Raw genomic sequence first — 24,095 nt, 5'->3', positions numbered from 1 at the left:
CAGATAAAGCCTACGTGTTCACGCACACAAGTGCAGTCGGCTAAGCCCGTGCCCGCTTGATCACCCGTCATCTTTTTGTTCTTCTGCCTTCCTTTGTCCGTACCGTCTGGTTTGTCTCGAAGACTGTCCTTGAAGGCTCGTATTCATATGATCAGTATTTAGCACTCATCCTGAATACTAGCAAACTCATGGAGGGAGGAGTCGGCTCTTCGTTATCTAGACGAGATAGCCATGGTAATCTCACATTCCTGCTGTTTCTCCCCTTCACTCTATATCCTCCCCCTCCTCTGACTTTCCCCCCCATCCCTGCCTGAGTCAGCGGGGGTCAGGGCTACCCTGAAAAAAAGAGATGTGTCCATGTAAAACAACCAGGGAAATGTAATCTTTCGGGCAATTTATTATCGTCGATGTCGAAAGTTGTTTGTAGTGTTTTTTGCGACTGAATTTTCTTTATAGTTTTCCTCCTGTGGGAATAATAGAAATAAGCAACTTAATGTTGACATTCTGTTTAAATTATAAAACATGGAGTTATTTGACAGGCCATGCTAAAATAACATCATACAATTATTTTCGAAAAAAAATCTGTAAACTACTGAAAGCCTACCGCCATACCAACTCTGGACCCTCTGCACGCTGCCCACCACCTTTTCCAGCTACTCCTCTCAGGCAGGCGCCACCGGTCCATGCGCACCAAATCCAGCAGACATTTAAACAGACTCTTCCCCAAGCCATTAACTCTAAACAGTAACCCAAATAGAACTGTATAGTGCCTCCATTTTCCTCATTTTTTTATTATACTAGTGCAGCATGTTCTACCGGAGACAAATTCCTTGTGTGTTCTACATACTTGGCGATAAAGATGATTCTGATTCTGAAGAAATAAAACGCTTCACTTGACTGAGAGGAGCAATGTTGCGAGGCTTTTTGAAAATTGTTTTTAAAAGTGAGTGAAATTTAAAAAGTTACTTCAATAGTTACATCCAGCAGGCTCAGACAACCTTCTCAACATAAAAACATGAATTTTTTTTCACTGAAATGGAAGTGTCATTTAAGATGTTTTTAAATAAAACAAAGACACTGTTTTGACTTCTCCTAATTACTTTTATTTTATACACCTGACTCGTTTTCTCTGACACATTTTCTTGACATAAATGGCCTGCTTGATTTTATATTTTTTTAAAGACAGTCTTTGTAGTCTTCATTAAACATAAATACATTTTTGAGCATTTTTTACTTTACATATTTAAATATTATATTGTGTTGTGGCAAAGCTCATTTTTTATAATGTATACTGTTTATAAATGTAAGAGATGTACATTGGGAGACCTCCTCAAGTCACACAATCAAGTGGCCTTGAATGTACACTGCGCTGAGATCCATGGCTTGGTTTTGTTTTGACGGGAGAATGCACTCCATCAATAGAACAGAATATGTAACAAACCTTCAGATGTTAGTTTTTAGATGGCACAAACTCAAAATAGTGACTGTATTTCTATCTTGAAAACGCAAATCTTTCTCCTTTGCTGTTTATGAACCATAGTATGGACACATTAGCCGTCAAAATACTGAAAACGCACATACATGCCACTTGCTGAGAAGAAACGCGAAACCGAAGTCTCCTACAATGCCTCTCTCGCTATCAGTTTCCTTTTCTTCCGTGTTTCAGAATGTAGTTATTTGTTGCGTGTCTTTAACTTGAGCACTACAGCGTGAGGAATCGGGCAACCTCCTGTACTTTATTATTCAGCAACTATTAGCTTTGTTCAAAGCACAATTTGGGCAAACTTGGGCATGCGTGTGTGTGTGTGTGTGTGTGTGTGTGTGTGTGTGTGTGTGTGTGTGTGTGTGTGTGTGTGTGTGTGTGTGTGTGTGTGTGTGTGTGTGTGTGTGTGTGTGTGTGTGTGCGTCCATGTGCATGTGCGTGTGTTGGAGGGGGGGCAGTATCTGAGAAGTATGGGCTGTAGTATTTGTCTTGTCAAAGCTGCCCCACACTGCAGCCTTTAGGCGATTAATGGTATTATCCTATTTGGCACTTAAAAGATCATTTGAAATGCTGACATGATGATCGTAAAATCCTTTTGTTTACACTGTACTATAACCTTCAAATATATTGCGCAATTTGAGCCTTCCTGCATGAGTTGCATTGATTTCACACAATTTCTTACCTCATTTCTGAAATTATGGTAACGCACAATATTGTGTTTTTCTTATCTACATTGAAGCATATTGTCTTTTTAAATTGTTGCAAATACATTAAGAAACAATTCACGAAAAAGCAATCTACCAAAAAAAAAAAAAAAACACATTTAGCTCATTCACTACCAGACATGCAAAAATATGTCCACTTCAGTGCCAGGGTTTTTGTCATTGTCACGTGAATTCCAGGATCCACAGAATATTGTGTTTTATGAGTACATAAAATGTTACAGTACAGCGTTAGAAACCTTAGACTCTCTTCTTTCATCAGAAAAAAATGAGTTTCTAAATTGTATGGGTCTGGAGCACACTGAGGACCACTGTGAGCAACCTGAACGGCGCGCATGGGCAGGGCACATTCGCATTGTTCTGCTCCGATTGACTGCGTAGCGTACGTGAACTGTACGCCATTATTGGCTGGACACCTGTCACTCATTCAGTTACATTGCAAAATGGTACCAAAAAAAATTGCGTGCATGCACATTTTTCCGTACCGCTTATTCCTCATTAGGGTCGCGGGGGGTGCTGCAGCCAATCCCAGCTGTCTTCGGGTAATTGGTCTAATTAACTAGATTATAGCAGTTCTAAAATTAGATATTAAGTATTGTGTTTCTATTTTATTTTGTGCACTGCAGAGATGTTCTTGTGCGCTGAGTATGTACAGGCGGTGCGCGATTGCACACGTGCGCAGCTTAGAGGGAACATTGGTCTGGAGCTTCAAATGAAGGCGGCTGTCCAATGCAATAAATACATATCTTTATGTATCTGTATGTTTATCTAGCGCATTAACAACAGCTGAAGCTGGAACAAAGCGCTAACTTGGAAAAAATGAAAATACTACTCCCTTGTGTAAAAGAAAAAACATTGCCAGTGGCCATGGCAGCCCTTTATCTGCACCCAAGCATGAAAAAACCAAAACCCGAACAAATTCGGGAATGGCAAAATAAAATAAAATAAAATAAAATAGAAACACGATACTTAATATCTAAATACATTCAGGAATGGCAGTGAATGAGTTAAGAAAAACAAGTTTGGGTGTGTGGAGATTGTAGTTAGGTTCTGATTTGCTACTGCACACTGTCCTTTCTGTATGAAGTTTGCATGTTGTTCATCTGTTTGTGCCATGGTACCTTGCCACATTACATTTGAAAAACAGACATGTTAGGTTAACTGAAGACAAAAAAAATCAGGGTTTGGTCTTTGGGTTTGAGTGCCAACGGCTGTTTGTCACCTCATACCATCGAGTGTCGCCTAACCAGTGCCTTAGGAGATTATTGAAGATGGACTGATGCACATTTTGTTTGTAAATTATGTAAATTATAAGACTGTGTTTACATTCATCGTGTAGTCACAAGGGAAACCATTTTTTTTGTGCGTGTGTTTGGGTGCATGTGTTTTACAAGATTTTCCATGTGGTTAGATATTAATACTTTGCAGATGTCGCTGTGTTGTGCGCCATCCTGTTGAGTAATTGTTTTCGCTCACTTTTCATATTATAATCTAAAACTTTTTTTTGCCTTGTCATTTCTTTTTTTTATTATATTTATCATATTTTACCTATCTTCCTTAGTCGTCAGTTAAACCTTCAGGCCTTGCACCCCATTTCTAGAAGGGATTGGCACATCCCGGCCCACGATGGCCCTTCTGGCATCGCTCCTCCTCTCTCAATTTATCCCTCAACAAATATGCTTCGTATTTGGCCCAGCAAGATAAGCTATCAATTTAGACGGAGGTCTACTTAGCAACTCTACCTGGATGGGAAGAATTTGGTGCGTGCAACAACCTATTTAAGTTCAAGTGCAGATTCTGCACAGCGATACATACGATTTATTTCTTATCTAAATGAATGTAAACATATATTCTGGATTTGCTGCTGTTTGCGTGTGTTGGTGTGCTCAACCGCTGTATGTACTTGTTCATCATGTGGGTGGTGGCGAGCTTGTCAGTGGTGAGAAACAGATCTCCTTCATTAGATTAGCAATGTGTTAACTGGCCTGTGTCGTATGGAAACCTTCCCGTTTCATCTCTTGAGAAAAAGGCGTGAAACCATTTATCTTGTTCATCATATTCCAGCCGATATGCAGTTTAGAACAGGGCCATGATAATGTTTACTGATCGACTGATCACATGGCTGCTGATTCCTCCAATTTTTGCTTGAGTGAGCAACCAGGTCCGACTCGTCAGGACTCCCATGGCAACCCCACAGTGAGCTGATCACAGATGGGGTCATAGATCACCAATCTGATATCAAATCGTCTCTTATTTGATTGGATCCTGCTTTAATTAACTGATAGTACAGATGCGTGTCATTGGACCAAAGTTTCATATTTGTTGTGAATTCATCTCAGAGTTGAATGGGACGGGGGCATCGGATGAAGGAATCTTTCACCCGTTTGTTCTTCAGTAGAGGGACGTGGAAAAGCGACGTGCGCAAACACCCGTGTACAACATCATTTCGATTGTTCTTTCTCCTTCGGCGCTTCCCCGCCGGCGCTGTCTTTCTTGGAAAAGAGAGCCTCAAGGCACGATCCTAGAAGAGTAGTGGAGTTCAAAACGTTATCACTGGCAAACGTCTTTTCATCATGTTTTAGAAACAAGCGTTCGCACTAATCCCACAATAATCTCTCCAGGAGAACTTGGGCGATAAGGCGCGCCACCCACGGCTTTTCAAACACTTTTGGGGTCGTCGCTTGCCACTCTATCTCTGCTTCCCTCGAACTCTTCCACTTTCCTCATACCTCCACTTCTTCATCATCACTTCCTCTGCTGGAAGGACGAGTGAAGGTGATCACCTCCTTATCCTCTCTTTCTCGCTTCATTTGTTTTTTTTTCCTCATCCGAGCCAATTTGTTTATGTCCTGATCTTTGCATTTATCTGGACTCATCAGCAGTTTTTCCTCTCTCACTGTCTGTCTCCCCCGCCCATCAAATTAGAATGTTAATTAAAATGATGCTCCTTCATAAGACGACAATCGATGTTTATGGTGAGGCATCTTCTGTGGTGCCCTGAGAAGAAATACATCAATTTGATTCTTGGAAGCAACAAAACTAGAAGAAACGGGCACGCTTGATTTTGCAAGTTTTGTCCATTCCTCTTTCCCTCAAAGGCATGTTTGCACTTTTACCTAATGAAAACCAAATTGTGTTGTTTGCCTTTTCAGCTCGTGGGTCAAAGAAACTCACAGACCATTAAAACATGAAACTAGAGAATGTGCTACATTATACTTTTCCCAAGGGCAAACAATCCTCGATTGTTGCCTTCTGATATTAAATTGAACTTGTGACACCACAGTTTACGAACAGAATTGGTTACCAGAAAGCGTGTGTAAAGCAAAAAGTGTGTCTTCCAAAAATTAATTTCCCATAAGAAACCATTTAAAATGAGAATAATCCATTTCCAGGTCCCCAAAAAACAGAATTGTCTACTAAATAAGCCTTAAAACTACACAAAACATACCTTATTTTATGTATAATAAATGTACTAGTGTATTGTAATTAAAGAAATAAACTGTACTGTATAATAAAGTCGTTTTATTTACCTCTGTGATGGTCGTTAATGTAGTTGCCTCTTGATGTGAGTGAAGTTGCTGTGCTTTCTCGGCAATAATACCCTCACACACTGTCCCCTGCTTGCTGCTTTTCGTTAATCCAAATCGACAGAAGTTTTTCAACCTCTTCTTTTACCTGAGACCGTTGCTTAGATAACACAGAAACACGCTTATCCACAGCATACTAGTAACTGTGATGCTAAGTCACACAAACGCACACCTCGTTCGTGTTTTTCAATGATCTCCTTCTTCTACCATAATTTTCTTTTGTGTCCTCTTCGGCTTAACACTAGCCTGTGGTGGGATCTTTTTCGTTCCCAAAAAAAGCAAAAGGTATCCACTTCATAACATGGAGTGGAGTCAAATAAAAATGGATGTGGAAAAGTAGTCGAGCAGCCACGGTGGCACTGTTCAGCCGTGTGGTTTGGTGTTCATCTTTTCCTGAAAACTCGTTCGTATGCCAAGATGATATTCTCACGAATTGAATGCTTGTAAGGGGAAAATTTTGTTATATAAAGCGTTCATAAGCGGAGGTACCACTGTAATCAGTAATAAAGAGAAAGCAAGGAAAGGTCTCTTGGATGGAACAAAGTCTGCAAGAGGTACAGTGAGAGAAGGAATGTTGGGAGGTATGTGATCTAAGTCTAAAAATGGAAGATGAAAGAGATTGGCGCAATGACTGAATGGTATCTGCATCCCGCTGTCCCCCTGCATCATCTCCTGGCTAGGTGGAAGAGAAAGGCAAGTGCTCCTTCATTTTCTATCTGGGAGCTTCATCTTTGGCTGTTCTGGTGCCCGTTTCCTCTTCCAATCGCTTGTCAAAAATCCAGATATCAGTATCCTACATTTAAAATTTTTATATGTCATTAGTACGCAGCTAATCAAACTTGACTCTGATTTTTTTTTTCGATTGAGGTTTCCGTTCAAGCCTTTGCGAGAGGCGAGAGAGTGTGTAGTTGTATGGGAAAAGCAGGAGTAGGTTTCGGATTTTTATCTGCCTTCATTTTCTTCTTTGCATTTTTGGAGGATTCACACAGTGACCTCTTTGTTTGGGACAGTGAGTACACCCCTGCGACCCCCTTAATAGGCAAAGAGACTATTCGCTAGCTGTAGCAAGAGATGGAGAGCTATGGAGGAGAGTGCTATGTAAATGTTTTCTTCATGGTTTTAAGTTTTATGATGAAATTAGTGTCTATATAGGCTGCAGAGGATGAAGGGTCTGGTGGACAGAAGGGGAGGAATGGGAGTTTGAGAGAGGAAGCGAATTGGGGGAGGGTGTCGTAGAAGAGACAGTTGAAAGGGGAGATGGGAGGAATTGGGCAAATCAGATGATTGAGTGATTGGTTTTGTGAAAGGATGAATGAATGAATGAACAATGGTCAAAAAGGTCAGAAGAGGAGTAGGATTCCCAGCTAGCGGAGATCCAAATGTTTCCAAATGATACGGCTGGGAATACATGTGTGAGAATACGACTTCCTCCAGGTTGGAAAACCTTTTTTTTTGTCTGCCAGGTTTGAATTTCAAAATGAAAGCAAAACCAATAGGGAGCCAGTATTTCAAGCCAAATGTTTTACATGTATTGATTATTTTTGACCCATTATCTTGTTCAGGTCACAAGTATACACACGCATACACATATTTGCTCTACCTTTTCTCGACTCAATTACACATTTGGAGAAATTAGTTGACAATCAATGCTTACTTTTTCATTTGTTTGTTTTTACTGTGTGGGGGTCGGTTGGGGTGAGGGGGGGTCATGGAATACTGGATGGGATTTTCAAAATAGATGACATTGTTCATCAACTAAAGTCATGAAGCGTTTCAAATGAAATTGCATCCGTGATTGAATCAATGAATCAATCATGTTGCAAGCAAATAGACAAACTGCATGTATGCATCACTTTAAAGAATAAATACCACAACCACAGAAGTAAAAGTAACCTTTTCAGGGCTCCATACGGCCCTTTATGGTGGCATTTTGCTCCTAACATTGGGGTCATCGCACATACATTTGTGCAAGTGCGACCCCTAATTTTGTTAATACAAACTTTTTTTAAGTGACTGTTCTTGAACATTTTTTGTTTCTGATCATTGTATTTGCTACACTACAGCCCATTCATCAGTATTATCGTGAAAACAGGTAAAGTGAACTTCCCAGGTCCATTTTTTTTCAATTGGTGCATTCTTAAAATGTCGCCCAAAATATTTTGTATGGATTCTGTCATTCAAAATAGCAGAAACTTTTTTTTCCTGTGGGTGTTGCTCCTGATTCTAGTCCACTCCATTCAAATGTAATCACAAAGTCTTCTTCATGTATTTATTCAACACACTGCATCTGTATAAATTTTGTTCGCCAATCCTGTTTTATGGAAAGCATAAAGCTTAAATTTGTGAACTTGTTTGATCCAATTTGGGATTTAAGAAACCCAATGGTAGTTATTGATAAATATTCTGACAAAGTATATGAAAGAGGCATGTGCTTTATGACTGCAACCCTTTTGAGGTCCGATTTTCGAAGATCCCAAAGAACAGGTGCTAAATTACCAGTTTGTTCTTCAGGATTGTGCTCACAAAAGGTGTAAATGATGGAATCTGATTTATGTTGAAGAGGATTTTGTACTTTGGGTGGCAAAAGTGCAAAATCAAGTTTTGAAATTATGAATTTGGAAGTGTTGATGGAAAAGGTCAAACCAAGATATTACTGAGTTACAGCAAATAAATAAATTGCTCCCAATAATTATGGGAAAGGTGGCAAACGCTAAAAGTCACATATTTTAAATATCTCCTGTTTGGACAATAATTGAGGTGAGTGTGCACGGAGCATGCCAACGTGCAAAGTCGGAAGCTCCCCGGTTTAATTCGAGGAAAGTTCTCATCCCCATTTCCCTCAGCTGCCGTTTTGGTGCAGATTGAGCGAGGAGAGGGATAGAGAGCAAGGAGGCATTCTGATAGTGAACAAGAGAATGGAGGAAGAAAATGAAGAAATGAAATCAGCCCGGCATCATTTGCATTCAAGTTTTATCAGCGAAGGAGGAGGGTGTTTTGGGGCCTGATATGGAAAGAGTGTCGTCGGCTGCGCTGGAGGTAGCGGGGGTTGGTGGAGAGACGTGCGAGCTTGAGTGTACTTACAAATGTGATGCATGAATTGACTTTAGCGAGTGAAGGTGGCTTAGAGTTCAGTCAGTGTGTGTTTACGTCGGTGCACGCATTTGAATGTTACATCCGTAAGAGCGAAGACATGCTTTTGGCGAGTGAGCACGTCTCGTGTGCATGTGTGCGTATGCGTGCATGTGGTGGCGCTGTGGGAGTGGGGGGTTAATATCAGACCAAATAATTAGATTCGCTATCGTCTCAGCAGCAGCAGTGCGAGGATCAGTCAGATTAAAGCCAGGCTCAAGGCTAGTTAATATTCATGAGGGGACCAGGGTCCGGGCTTAGACTGCGACTCAAAGACTCTCCTCCGGCTGATGGGGTTTAAGGCGGCCCTCTCCACCAAGAGATGGAGCTGTATCCCAGACGCCTTACTGATAGGTGGACCACTGCATTGGCGCTTCATATGACAGCCAAGAAAATGCCTTGCTATTTAGCTCTGTTGATTTATTGATCATTATCTAATGAACTAATAACTGAAATATGCCTAGCATGCCATATTAATAAACAATGTATGCAGCATATATCCTCCGGTATCAAATCTTCAATCATCTTGCATTTGAGTTATCAGGTAGAAATAGTTAAGACGCAAGGAAGACTGTTTAGATGTATAAACATATAAACAGTCATTTGTCTCAGACATGTCCGGGCATTGGATGTTTATATCTCAAAACTGAGACATAATTCTATCATGAATGTTATTTCAAAATTGAGTCTACAGGTCTAAACAGATTTGACAATCTTGGCCTCTTCTGCAACAACTCAGACAAATAAACATTCTCACATTCAAAGTAGTTTAATTTTTCTCAAGCTCTTCATCATTGCTAAGTTTTTCATGGTGGATATCTGACAAACCTTTGTGAAAAGATTGACTGAATTACGTGTTGCTGTTTTGATTGCTGTTGTGTTTGTGTGACTCCTTTGTGGTCGTGGAACATGAGGTGATGATTTTCAACGTTTCTATTCAAGAATTTTCCAGTACAGATCAACAATTCTTAATGTCCAAGACCACAATTCCTGATTTGAAATAATCATAGAAATGTGTGAATTTAACACATTCAAAGGCCAACCGACGCCCCCGGACAAGTTGTGTCCATAATTTGTAAAATCACTTCAAATGACTTCTACTGAGCGTGTTTTACAAAGATTCCACCGCATATAACTATATTTTACGTTTTAAGAATCGCACTGAATATTCAGGAATTCTTTTGTTTGAGTTGGTGACGAGTCCGTGCGTGACGTCACGGAAGGAACGCCCCTGACCGGGAAAGCGACACACAGTGCATTTTGCTGTACTTTGTTTGGTCTGAAAGCTTCGTGTTGAACCGTGTTGATGGCGAAATTAAAAGGAAAACACATAAATAACACAATGGTGAATCGTTGTGTGTTGCACCAAGACAACTATTTGATATTCGCTGACACAAATTCCCAGCAGACAAATCAGCCCATTTCCAACGGAGCTTGGGCGCCATCTTCTGCATTTTCTGGAACGCTACACATCTGTCCTGACGCCTCAAAATGACCCGGAAGAACTTCTTTAATCAATTGCAAACATTTATGCTTTGCTCTTCAGAACTATTTGAATCATATTCATTACAGGATGAGTCACAAGAAAACATCTCAGAATCTAAAGCCATTGTTTTGATTCTCGAGCATTCTGAGAATGCCCAATTCGCAGCTCAATTTTTTGCAGTTTTAGCACACTTTGTCATTTTTATTTGGTGTTTTGCATTTGATTAAAATTTCAGCCTGTGTGTTTTGGGAATTTTAGATGCTATAAAACGTTTTTCTGATGTCAGTTAGGAAACAAAAAAATGGTGTCGATTCTCCTTTAAAGGACAACCGACTACCCAGACGAGTTGTGTCCATAATTTGTAAAATCGCTTCAAATGACTTCTACTGAGCGTATTTTAATAAGATGCCACCGCATATAGCTATATTTTACGTTTTAAGACTCGCGCTGAATATTCACGAAGTCTTGTTTTTGAGTTGGTGATGAGTCCATACGTGACGTCACTAAAGGAACGCCCCTGACCGAAAAAAGACACATTGTAGCAGTCCTTCCATCACGTAAATGTATTTTGCTTTACTTGTTTGGTCTGAAAACCTCGTGCTGCACCCAAAAGCCGCTCGATTGCAAACATGTATGCTTTCCTCTTCAGAACTATTTGAATCATATTCATAACTGGATGTGTAACAAGAAAGCATATTCTCCGAATCTGAAGCCATTGTTTTGATTCTCCAGCAATGCAAGACGTCTTGGCGTTACCTCACGAACTGGGGGCGGGACTTTCTGAAAATGCCCAATTTGCAGCTCATTTTTTTTTGCAGATTTTGGACACTTTAAGTCATTTTTATTGGTGTTTTGCATTTGAATAAAATATCATACTGCGTGTTTTGGGTATTTTAGATGCTATAAAACGTTTTTCTGATGTCAGTTAAGAAACAAAAAAGTGGCGTCGGTTGTCCTTTAAGGGTACAACAACTTGGACAGTCATATGAACAAATCTTCAAGCGTACCGCTTCTGTATAGGAATGACTACGACTACTTTTCTGTCCCGGCCAGTCAATGGGAGGAAGGCGTAAAACATGATTGTAATGTTAACAGTTCTTTGGTAGACTTTGCACTGTAATAGGTCTTGGACCATGAATGCTACGACAGTGAGACTACTACTTTCCACACCCCCTCTCATTGAATGCACACGTCGATTGCCTACTTGGAGCTTTTTGCTGATAATTTTACTATGATGGGACCGAAAAAAAACCCACCACAGGCTCGTGTTCAGCCCAAGAAGACACAAAATAAAATCACCGTCGCTGAGAAGGAGATAATTGAAAAACACGAACGAGGTGTGCGTTTGTGTGATTTAGTGGCCGAGCACGGCTATTGCTCCCATTCTCCGGAAAAGAGAAGCCATCTAAGGTGCGTCTGTTGCAAAAGGTGTTTCCGTGCTCTCAAAGCGACGGTCTCCGGGCAATCGAAGAAGTTGAAAAACTTCTGTTAATTTGGATTCACGAAAAGCAGCTGTCCGGCGACAGCGTAAGTAAAGCTTTTTTATGTGAGAAAGCACGGCTAATTCACACCGATATCGCCATGCGCCAACCTGGAAGTTCAGCGCTTATTGAGGATTTTAAAGACAGTAAGGGATGGTTCGAGAAAATCTGAGGGCGAGGAGGAGAAGGCAATGTTGGCAAAGTGGAATGATGTGCAGGCTTTTACCGAACAGTTCCATCCAGAAAAGACTGGCTATGACAATCATCAACATGATGAACGATAATGTGATGCCTCAGCTTTTTAAGACCTTACAAGTCAGAAAGCAACAGGTGTCAATTAAGAGGTTTTTAATCAGTAAAAATGATGAGGAGTCTCCAAAGAAAAAAGAAGAGAAGCCACACCAGAGGTTAAGTTACCAACAGTACTTATGGAAGGTGACTGTCCTTCCATAAGCCATCAACGACCATCAAAAAGGTAAATAAGACTTTATTTTACAGCACAGTTTATTTCTTTTATTACAGTCCTCGTGTAATGAACCTCTCTTTGTGACTTTATAATACAATGCAGTGTATTTCTTTCATTACAATACAATACCACATTTATTATACATAGAATAAGGTATGTTGTGTGTAGTTTTAAGGCTTATTTATATTTTATCGAAACCCGGGAACGGATTATTCCCATTTTAATGGTTTCCTATGGGATTTTTTTTAGATACACACTTTTCGCCTTACACACTCTGTCTGGGAACCAATGAAGTTTGTAAGTTGAGGTCTCACTGTATTTTATAACTCCATCAGAGAACATTGAACTTTTTCTTTCACAACTGCTCTTGAAGTTCCACAAGTGTTATTTTGTTCCAGTGGAAAGGCACACAAAGCCCTCATTTTCTTCAAAGGAGGACCATGTGCCTTATACGCATGTTTGCTTTATATGTGAAGTAATATTGAGCCACAACCGGTCCTGCAACTTCTGTCAGCAGCCGCTGACTCAATTTCCCCCTGTAAAAGAAGTAGTGCATGGTCCATGCTGGTATACTGTATGTAAAACGTAACCCCAGCCTCTACTGTAGCGCCTTATAATGTGGTGTGCCTTCCTGTATCTATAGAAACCTTTTTTAAACATGTCATTCATTGAAAGTGCGCCTTATAGTCCGGTGTACCGTAAAATACAGTAATCCGTTATTCGTATTGGCTTTGAGAATGGAAAACTTTTGCAAGCAATTTTATGTTTTTATAAAATCCTGACCTGGTTTTTCATACAAAAGAGTATCAATACTTATACAAGCCTATTCTAACAATGTTTTTCATGTGTGGCCATTGATTGAGTACAACGGGCAACAGAACAAGATAAGTGAAAATGCTTTTTAAACAGTACAATCGCCTCTCCATTCTCCTTAACTCCTTCTCATCTCTCTCGGCCCGGTTAATTACACACCCGCTCACAAAGTAGGATCTGACCCTCTGCCTGTAATTGTCATTATGTTACTCTGAAGCGACGTCTGTGTGTCTGTAGCTCCCCACGTTAAACCTGTTCCTAATTTCTAATGTATTACAGTGAAAGTTGTCTTATTTTGTTGATAGAACATGGCAAATGTATGTTTAGTTGGTTACTGTTACGGTTTTACCACAAATGTAATGATAAAATCAATTTGCTGCGGCGTGGTCAAAGTTCCACCTGGCCAAGACTGATAAGATACATGTACAATATTAAACGGTATCACTCAAATGTTGTAGGGATAAGCTGTCATCACTTGGAGATTTTAACTTTTAGACTGAAGTTTTTTTTGTTTGCTTTTTTTGCGCATGCACGGATGTGTTTATGTTTTCAGACGGCGTGCTCCTGAGATCTCTCAATTGCCCTTTCGTGATGCATTCCAAACTCATGGCCATGATGAATTAGTCTGAAACGAATTAGACGTACTTACGACTCAGACGGCTCCAGCATTGGGTTACAAATTAAAACAATAGCGGCCGTATCATCCCATCATCTTAAATTCCCCGTGAAATGCAATACGCTCGGCCTCGATCCTTGCTGGAGAACAAAATGAGAAGCTTCTTCCTCTCTTCCCACTCTTCTTTGCACCCCAAACAATCCCACGCATAATTTCCATCTTTGTCAGTTGTTTCAGTTCTCCAACTTGTTTTTCCTCATCACAAGTGTACATGTATGCGAGACTTTCTTGTCAAGTCTTAAGTCTAAACTGATTTGACAATATTTGCCTCTTCTGCAAAATCTTAGACAAATAAACCTGATCACATTACAGAGAGTTTAATTTTTACTCGTGACGTGTAGCATATGTGGTAAAATAATAATGTGATATTGTACTGATTACTCTATGCATAAAACAGAAGAAATTACTCGTAGTACTGTTGTATTCTTTGCATTCAAGACTGCGTACCCATTTTTTTTATTTTAAAAAGTATTGTCATTGTTCCCTCCGCTGGAATTTCTCTTTGATGAAAATGTAATTCCCTGCCATTTTCTGTGACGTATCATTGAAGCAATGCTACCCCCGACTGGCTATTAAATGTGACTACATCTGTCACCGTGTCTGCTATTTATGAATGAATGACAAGTGTAGTTGATGAATCTGCATCACTTCCAATGTCGCCCTTACCAAGCAGAGAATATGATCATGAGCCAATTGTTGAACATGGTATTTGAACATTGTATTTTCAATATTTAACAGTATTTAACCCCAAAGCACAGTGTTCTTTAATAAACCCCAAATCCTTGATAGCATCAATGATGGGAGGGTGGGGGGGGGGATCATTCATGTCATGGTGGATTGTAGAATGGATCCTCTTTTTCTTCCCTTTGTACCTGACAGTTTGTTTCTCAGCATGTCTGAATATTTTTGATTGGAAGAATTCCTCAATTTGTCTTGTGTTCATAATCATCACATTTCCATACTAGAGGAGACACCTGATAAAAGATGCAGCAGCTACAGTATATGTAGCCACAAAAACACATTTGTACATGTTCGCCAAGTGATATTTACAAAGAATGAGTTCAAATGTATTTCTTTTTTCTACTTTCATTCCTTTCATCACTTTGCTGCTGTGAAATGTAAATTTCTCCACTGTGAGACTAATAAAGGCATATCCAATCCAAACAGATTGACTTTCAAAACTTTTATTTACATTAAGGACCGTTAGACTCTGCTCCCCACAAACCAGGTCAAACATGCCAGTAGTTACACAATGGGGTCCAAGAACCTTTCTTAGTCACATTTGTTTTCGCGCGAAGCCAATTTGCAGACAAGCCTCATCAGGCAGCATCGATGCCTTCGGAAAGGTGTTTGTTATGTTTTTGGGAAGGGCGGCCTGGTAATCGAATCGTTAGCACTCCAGCTTCACAGTGCAGATGTCGTGAGTTCAAGACCCGGACCGGCCTCTCTGTGTGGAGTTTGCATATTCTCCCCAGGGCCGCGTGAGTTTTTTCCAGGTCCTCCGGTTTCCCCCCATATTCCAAAAAAAACATGCATGGCAGGCTGATTGAACACTTCATATTGTCCCTACGTGTGAGTGTGAGACTGACTGGTTGTTTGTCTCTGTGTGCCCTGTGATTGGCTGGCAACCAATTCAGGGTGTCCCCCGCCTCATACCCGAAGACAGCTGGGATAGACTCCAACACCCCCTAATAAGGACAAAGCGATCTGGAAAATGGATGGGTGGATGTTTTTGGGAGATGCAGGTGATGTCGCTCCATGTCCAGTAATGCTGCCTTCTGTTACGAGCCCTTACCACCTGCAGTCGGTAAAAGTCAATCGCCAGACAAGCAACAGAGAATGGCTGTATTAATGGCACTCGTTCCCTTTGCTCATTACAATAAATTCAAGTTGCAGATTTTTCTCCGAACTATCTAACTATCTGCGAACTGCTATAGCTTTTATATTCACTTCTACACTGCTGTATGTACAAATTTCCACATTTTAGGCAGCATGCAGTGTGCTATAACCACAAATAATGAATACTTAGTACGTATGAGGGTGGATATGGACAGTTTTATTAGTCAGTTGTGATGAGAGTATATCGGGTATTATATGATGACTTGAAGTAAAAAGTAATCATGAAACAGCGTCCCAATAAAAGCTACATGGGACAGAGAAAAGTAGAGGTTTCTAGTCTTGAAAATACGACAAAGATGACGTCCTACTTGACATCCATCCATCTTCTATTTATTCGTCGTTGATTTGGCATTGTCAAAAGCTGACTGTTGTGCATTGAAATTATGGAGATGTGTGCCTTCAAGGTCATATATTCATTCTGCTGTGCATCTGTTTGTATGTAGAATCCCAGTTGGACTTTGGTGTGTGGTGATCCTGATTGTTGGATAACCTGTCTTGCTTTAACCACAAACCCATCAGAGGCTAACTGTGCCATCTACAGCCAACGTGAGTTTCACAACAAAGATATTGCTGTACGCCTCACATGTCGGATGGTTATTTTTGCCGGAAGAGCTCCACTGCAGAGATGACAATTGTGAAATCACATGTCATGGTTGTTTGTGTTTTCAGGTGAAGAGTTATTCTGCAAGTTGAGCAGAGACATTTCTGAAGCAGAAATACTCCTGGCCATGCCACTGCTTTCTCCAAAATCGTCCTCCCCTGTCGCCAGGGGTTCACCTCTTCTCACCATTGTCACCCCAAAAACATCTGTGGTCAAAGAGGAGCCACTGTATCCTGCAGCGCTCTACACGGACATCCAGCTTCTCCCACAGCAAGCTGGCATGGCTGCAATCTTAGCTACAGCTGTCGTCAATAGTAAGTGTTGTTTTAGTGCCATGAAATAATTACACACTCATTGCAACCAAATTGTTGAGAAATTTGATCCCCTTCTAATGGTACACATTCTGTAATGGGCATATTGAACAAGTATCCGTAGTGATCTTCTTTTTAGCCACATGATGGCAATGCAAGTCTTTAGCAGCAAGCATCCATTCTGACCGTGAGGTTTAACAAACTGCACCGCGTTTTCTATGGTTGATGCATAATGAGTGTTGTAGCTAAACATTCTAAAATTTCCCTTGGATGACTGTTTCAAGTATTGAGACATTCCAAAAGGTACAACGGTAGTTCAAATCTTTCTGTAGATCTTGGATGAACTCACTGCAATATATGTTGTGCTGTCTGTGATTAGAGGACATTTTCCCATGCAAAGACTGTGGGATTTGGTACAGAAGTGAAAGGAACCTGCAAGCCCACCTCCTGTACTACTGTGCCAGCCGACAGAAAGAGCCGGCTGTGGCCTCTTCGCCTCCACAAGACAAACCCAAGGAGTCCTATCCCAATGAGCGCATCTGCCCCTTTCCTCAGTGTAACAAGAGCTGCCCGAGTGCAAGTTCACTGGAGATTCACATGCGTACACATAGCGGTGAGAACAACATGCATCATGAACTCGATGCTTTTCATCTCAGCAACACTTTTCTTGACTGATTTCACATTTGCTGTTCCTCCCACAGGTGAGCGTCCATTCGTCTGTATCATCTGTCTGTCTGCCTTCACCACGAAAGCAAACTGTGAGCGCCATTTGAAGGTCCACACTGACACTTTGAAAGGGGTGTGCCATGGTTGTGGCTTTGTTTCAACCACGAGGGACATTCTGTACAGTCATTTGGTGACCAGCCACATGGTTTGCCAACCTGGATCTCACACTGAGGTCTACTCTCCAGGGCCAAGCCTTCCCAAATTGCCCTTGTCGTCTGGTGAGTCACACAGTCATTGGAAAATCGAGTAAGTTGTAATTGTGAAGGATTGATTGATTTCCATTATGACAAACACGGACATTTCAAGACATTTCAACATTTTCAAGAATGAAAATGTTAATAAAACAATGTTGTTTAGTGAGAAGCATGGCAAACCTATCTATTGTGTATAAGTAAACGCAGTAGTTGGTTTAGCATTGGCAATTTGCAACATCTATGTTGATAAATATCCTGGTGAAAAGCTATGAACTTGAGTGGAAAATATGTGTCTTTATCTTGAGACCATTAACTGTCCTGCATCAAGAAGTACTACAGCTCTCTGGTCAAGAGATTAATGTGGAGTATCGCCTAACTTTCCAGGGGCAAAGCAATTGGGTCTTTGAGAAAGACTAAAAGAAGCATATCACCTATATACAGCAAATTCTTAGGTTGTCTCCTTTTTTTGGAATATCCAAGGCAGCTAATAAAACAAACTCTTTCTTTATAACAAGAAGCAGCACTCTCCACACATCCATGCAGACATTCTGTCACGTCCGAATGAGGTGTGGCAATAGATCTCGTCAGACAAAAAGGAGAGCTGAATCCAAAATACTCGATGGAGACAGGAGTAGGTTCAAAAGAGGCTTTACTGAGACACGCAGGGTAACAAACATAAAGCACAATCAGTGGATTGGGATCAGGTGCGTGAGCAGGTAGGGGAGGGGCGCGCACCTGACTGCAATCAGGATGTGACACATTCCTGATGGCGTTCTTCTGTTCAATATAGCAATGCTGTCAATGCAGGAGTTGGTGGCATCAGAGAGAATGATATTGTTAATTTTCATCGTAATCACTAAAGGAAATATAGGCCCGCCCCTTCTTGATGCATGATAATTCATAATGCGGGGAGTCAAGGCTTGTGTGTGTGTGTGTGTGTGTGTGTGTGTGTGTGTGTGTGTGTGTGTGTGTGTGTGTGTGTGTGTGTGTGTGTGTGTGTGTGTGTGTGTGTGTGTTTTTTTTTTCACTATCTGCAGCAGGCAATTAGCTTAGCCGGTGAGTTAGAAATTAAAAGTGTTTTATGTTGAGCTTTCGGTTTTGTTTTACATTCAAACTGAAATCCATACAAAGCCCGAGAGGAGCGACTGACTTTATGTTTTTGTCTTTGTCAGGTCTCAGCCCAGGAGACTCTGGTGTGGTGCTCAAGTGTCAAGTCTGTGGCCACAACTCTGATTCTCCTTCGCAGTTGCAGCAGCACGTCCGAACCCACCTAGAAGTGAGAGTCCCCGCCGAAAGGAGTCCCACCCCTCGTCAAAGCACCCCGTCGTCATCTGTCGACCAGCTGCAGCCGTCTATAACGGAGGGTGAACCCCAAGGTTGTGTGCCACAGTGGGATTCCTCCAGCCCGGGTGCTCACGGAGGCTCTGCGACTCCCCGTGGCCGCAGTCCCCCTGAACCCCCTCCCAACACTCTACAAATCAAAGAAGAGCCCCCTTCTGAATCTGAGACAGAAGAACATCACATGGACTTTCAAGAAGATGGTGAGGAGGCTGACCAGAGCGCAGGGAAGACAAAGGACAAACAAACGCCCAACTCTGATTGTCAGACAACAAATACTGCAACAAATCCTTCAACCACCGCAGTAAAAACAGAACCAACGAGTCCCACGCCCGGTTGTAGCCCGAGTCATATAGGTGGTCCCGGCTCAGTTTTCCCTGGCAGCTCAATGTTTTTGCCTCAGTACATGTTTAATCCAGAAACAGCCATTTTGCCTCAGGCCTCCGAGATCCTGGCTAAAATGTCCGAGATGGTTCATAGCCGTCTGAAGCAGGGCCAGACAATTCCTCAGAGTAACGCAGCCACCTTCTTCCCCTCTGCACCAAACGTACCAACAGCCACAGCAACTCCTCCCCTCAAAGGAGCCACTTGCTTTGAGTGTGACATCACATTCAATAATATCAACAATTTCTATGCACACAAGAGGCTTTACTGCTCAAGTCGGCACCACGGGGAAGGTGCAACCTCAGCTACAGTGAGAGATACTTCGCCAGCCACTTCCAGCAAGGCACAAGACTCGTCAGCGTCTCCTGATGATGGAGCAACGAGCAGAGCAGCCTCCGCCTCTCCCTCTGAATCCGAGCCTGCTGCAGACAGCGGAGCAGCAGAGTCCAAGAGAGTGTCGGTGAAGACCGAAACTCCTGCTGCCCGGGATGGAATATCGTCCTCTTCCGAAGGTGAGGGTGCAGGCGGTCGAGGAGGGCGAGCCAGTGAAGGTAGCCCCAGTCCCGCTAGCGGGTCAGCCGAAGACCTGGAAGATGATCCCAACAGAACCTTTTGCGAGGCCTGTAACATTCGCTTCAGCCGCCATGAAAACTACACTGTTCACAAGCGCTTCTACTGTGCATCCCGTCACGACCCATCCAACCACCGGGTCCTACACATGTCAAAGGCGATCGCCACATCGGCCTTCCAACCCCAGCCCATTCGCACACGCAAAAGGAAGAAGATGTATGAAATTCATATGGCGCGGACAGAAGCCTTGGCGGCGACCGCCGCTGCCACTGTTGCCGCTGGCGCATCTGCTCCGTCTCCTTCTGTACTTGGCTTGGCGGTGAAGCAAGAGGGTTCTCCTCATGGCGCAGGCAGCTCCAGCCCCGAAGGCGATGGTCCGATTGATCTGAGCAAGAGGCCCCGCCTCGACAAAGTTCCTCACCGTGGCTCTGGTGGTATTCTACCTGCGTTGCCACTCACCGACTACCACAAGTGCACCGCCTGCAGCATCAGCTTCAATAGCATTGAGAATTACTTGGCTCACAAAACCTACTATTGCCCCGCCACCACCCTCCAACGGCAGACCTTTGAGCTCCACCGGCTGAAAAGATCCGTTTCTACCTCTCCAAAGAGCAAATCTCACGCAGAGGGCCAAGATCTTCTTCGGCCCATGGAAGCTAAAGCTGTTCCCACAGATTGGATGAGCCAGCTGCCAGGCTCATCAACCAGTCCTCACACCTCAGCCTTAACTGCCTCCGATGCCACCTCTCCCCAGGATGCGACAAGGATACGCGCGGTCACTCCTGGAACAGGTGCTAAAGGCATTAGCACGGCTTCTTCCCAGATGCTCTGTCCATATTGTCCGAACAAGCCCATCACGTGTGACCTCATGGAGCACTTCAAGACTGTCCATGGTCTGGTTGTATCTATTCATTCACCCCAAGATGTCAAACCTGAGCTAGTCAGCATAGTGAGTCCCAGTCCAAGTCTTAGCCCCAGAGATGGAGTCACAGCCACCACCTCCCGTCGTCCAATTGGCGTGCCCAAATTGAACCCTCGCATTCCCAGAGATAGTATTAACGGGCGGGAAAGGAGTGACGCCAATTCTCCATCCTCGCCTCTGCTAAATGGAAGCCCCTCAGCTGAAGGCGGCTCCCCGTTGGCGAGTTCGCCTCAATCCGTTTCTCCGTTAAGGGCTCCCCTTCTGACTTTGTCACCTGTGCCTGACCACCCGAGAGAAACAGTGGGGATCTCCCTCCCTCCGGACAAGACTTCACCGACAGTTGCCTCCATCGGCCTCCCCGCACCGTCGCCTGCCCCAATCCCCAGTCCTAAACCCCCGCTCGTCTCCCTGGTCCAAAACGGGAACTCCCGCTACTGTCGGCTGTGCAATATCAAGTTCAGCAGCCTCTCTACATTCGTAGCCCATAAAAAATACTACTGTTCCTCCCACAGTGCCGAACATGTCAAGTGAACCGAGCGCTTCACATCATCCTCTCTCTCTCTCTCTCTCTCTCACTCTCTCTCTCTCTCTCTCTCTCTCTCTCTCTCTCTCTCTCTCTCTGGCTGCAACTCAACAACAGGGCCTGATGCGCATTTGCGCACGAGCAGAATTCGCCAGTGATATTACTCACTGATTATTCCTCTCCCATGGGGTCGTCAAAACTGCGAGCTGAGAGGGATCCCACGCATGTGTCCACCAGCACACTCAAGTGTGTCTCGTCCCTTAGGTCACTTTGTCGTCCCAAATGAAACATCAAACACTTCTCAATATTTTACATTTTGGGACGTTAAAATGTTCTGTGTGAAGAGCCTCATTCTGGCTTTGTCGAACTGAGTTGTTGAGACAAGCAGAGATTACATTCTGACAGTTGATTATCTATGATGCCAATTTTCCCAAATCTCCAGTCTTTTCATGTTGTAAACAGAGGAATCATCTTTTGGATGGAGAAGACTTGATCATCTCATGTTTTTAAGATCTGTGCATAAGTCTAAAAAATATTCTATAATACATTAGGTTTCATCACTGGCCATTTTATGCTTACTTGAAGAAGCTAAGGCATTTTTTTGTAAAGAAAATGAAAGAAAAACTGTGGTCTGAAATGTTACTAATTCGTGAAGGATATTTCCAATTTTTTTTTTTCCTTTCATGCGAGCAGTTTTTTGCCTCTTCAGTTGCAAAGGAGCGACAAATGTGAAATATTTATCTTCTTGTCCTCACTGATTTCATGTCAACACAAAACTACCTACATATTGTGTAAGAATATGTTTTGTTTTTGCTTTATTTTCATGCTGTTAGAAGGAACTGTGTGGCTCTCGGTGTGTTGAAGTGTTTCTGTGTCGATATCTAATGTCTTCTTGTGACTACACTGAATTTTTTGGGTTATGTAAGATTGTTTTTTTCTGTCTTTATAGTATGTCTGATGGTTACAGTCAATTTTGATTCGATTCATGCATTTGTGGATTAGCAGCACAACTTGATCCAATCGCCACTGATCGCTTAAAAAAGTATATTTTGGACATAGCTTGTGTACTGTGATAGCAATGAAGTCACCTTCCAAACCTTACGGGATATAGCATCAGTAATTTCATTTTCATTTTATTTCCTGCCATCTTTTGACCTTCACGTGCTTACTTTTTTTGTAATATGAATTGATATACATCAACCCATGCCATTCAATATACATTCTAAAATGTTTTTCATTATAGCGGTTGTTTCTCTAGGGCAGAGGAATCGTCAAGTCCCATTGCAGCCCCTCGTGCACGACAGGAAGCATATCATTATATAATAATTTGTCGAGTGAGAATCTATGTGACACTTTCATTGTATTTGTCATTTGTCATTGACGCACAGCAGCACAGTCGCAAGCTATTGGCGCTGCAGTGCAGATATCGAAGGCTCGTTTTCATTTTGTTTCATTTCATTTCATTTCATTTCATTGGATCCATGATATAATTCTAATTAAAAATGTCAGTACAGTTGGATTTGATCCATCCTGCGAGCAATTTTGACCAACGCGATTCTTTTATATTGGAAGTGTCAGAGGTGTCTGAAAGCCAATTGTCCCATAACTAAAAATAAATAAAGAAATCGCAACAATAATAAACCATGACAACACAAAGTTCCTACATTTCTTTTTATCTCCAGAGTAAAGTTGTACTAATCAGACCACATGGAATGTCTGTACTGCTCAGTCTTATTTTAGTAAATATATTTTGACCTGCTAAATATTCCATGAGGTACATAGACTCATTTACAGTACTTCCATGAAGACATTGAAACAACCTCATGGGAAAATGATTTTTCATCAAGATACGAGTGTCATGATTTTGCCACATTCGCGCATTTTCCAGGTGCTGGGCTTTCGCTTGATGTTATGACCACATGCCCGTATTTGTGAAAAGCGTTACACAATATATGTAGTTGTTACTAGGCCGTGTCAGGCTAAGACTAAAACTGGAACCCTTTTGTGATCTTTCTGCTTTGCTGCGTTTTATTTGACAAATTTCAATTCAACTACCAAATACAAATTTACAAGTCTTCAACAAACTTTAAGTAGATTTTTTAACCTTGATAAATTACACGATAAATAATTGTCAAAATCAGATTGTGGCGTGATGGAATTCATTTTATTAGTATTCTTCACATTTTATTGCACTGTGTTGTTTAAAATGTGTTGTTTTAGTGATTTTTTTTAAGTTTCAACTGTATTTATTCTCTACAGCACTTTTCCTTATCAAAATTAATCTTTGTATTATGAAGGACCCTCCCACTCTATTTTTCAAATGTCGATCGCAAAAATGAATGTCAAAACCTCTATTTTTTATTTTCATATAATTCACTTCCACTACAAGCTTGTCCAATCTATGCATGGGAAATAAAAAATAAATAAATAACTCTTGAGGGGCGATATGGGAATTTACTTTGTCGTCATGTCAGCTCCTATATGCACTTTTCATTATGAGCCCAAGTGGGAGATCTTAAGTTTGAAACATACATAACCTTAGTCACTACTAAATAGCTTGCTTTCAAAAGAAAGTGTCGATTTGATGCTGGCGTCAGAGAAGACCTTGAAAGACTCATCAGTCTAACTTTTAAAAGCACATGTATAGGATAGTCACTCAAAGAGTGGCAGCTCTCTTGATTGCTTTTAAATCAGTGAAAAACAGACCACACAGACAAAAAAACAGCATTTATAAATATTGCCTATTTTTTACAAATGATAATAATAATACATGTAATTTCTAAG

The 24,095-nt window shown here is 41.8% G+C and overlaps 1 protein-coding gene across 1 annotated transcript in view; it reads left to right on the top strand.

Annotated features, from left to right (window-relative positions):
• zfpm1 (zinc finger protein, FOG family member 1) overlaps nt 1-23,749 on the top strand; it is a 161,686-nt gene extending 137,937 nt beyond the window's left edge. Inside the window, exons 5-9 of the mRNA XM_088997553.1 lie at nt 16,186-16,288; nt 16,412-16,657; nt 17,034-17,267; nt 17,356-17,598; nt 18,747-23,749. Of these exons, the coding sequence (XP_088853679.1) occupies nt 16,186-16,288; nt 16,412-16,657; nt 17,034-17,267; nt 17,356-17,598; nt 18,747-21,319 (3,399 nt within the window). The 3' untranslated portion in view covers nt 21,320-23,749. The remainder of the gene's footprint in view (nt 1-16,185; nt 16,289-16,411; nt 16,658-17,033; nt 17,268-17,355; nt 17,599-18,746) is intronic.
• Nucleotides 23,750-24,095: the final 346 nt, after the last annotated feature.

This window comes from Hippocampus bargibanti, linkage group LG05 (assembly GCF_051943395.1).
Source record: "Hippocampus bargibanti isolate YZ-2025 linkage group LG05, ASM5194339v1, whole genome shotgun sequence".
Classification (NCBI taxonomy): Eukaryota; Metazoa; Chordata; class Actinopteri; order Syngnathiformes; family Syngnathidae; genus Hippocampus; species Hippocampus bargibanti.
The sequence above is the reverse complement of the archived record's forward strand: the minus strand, read 5'-3'. Positions and strand labels throughout refer to the sequence as shown.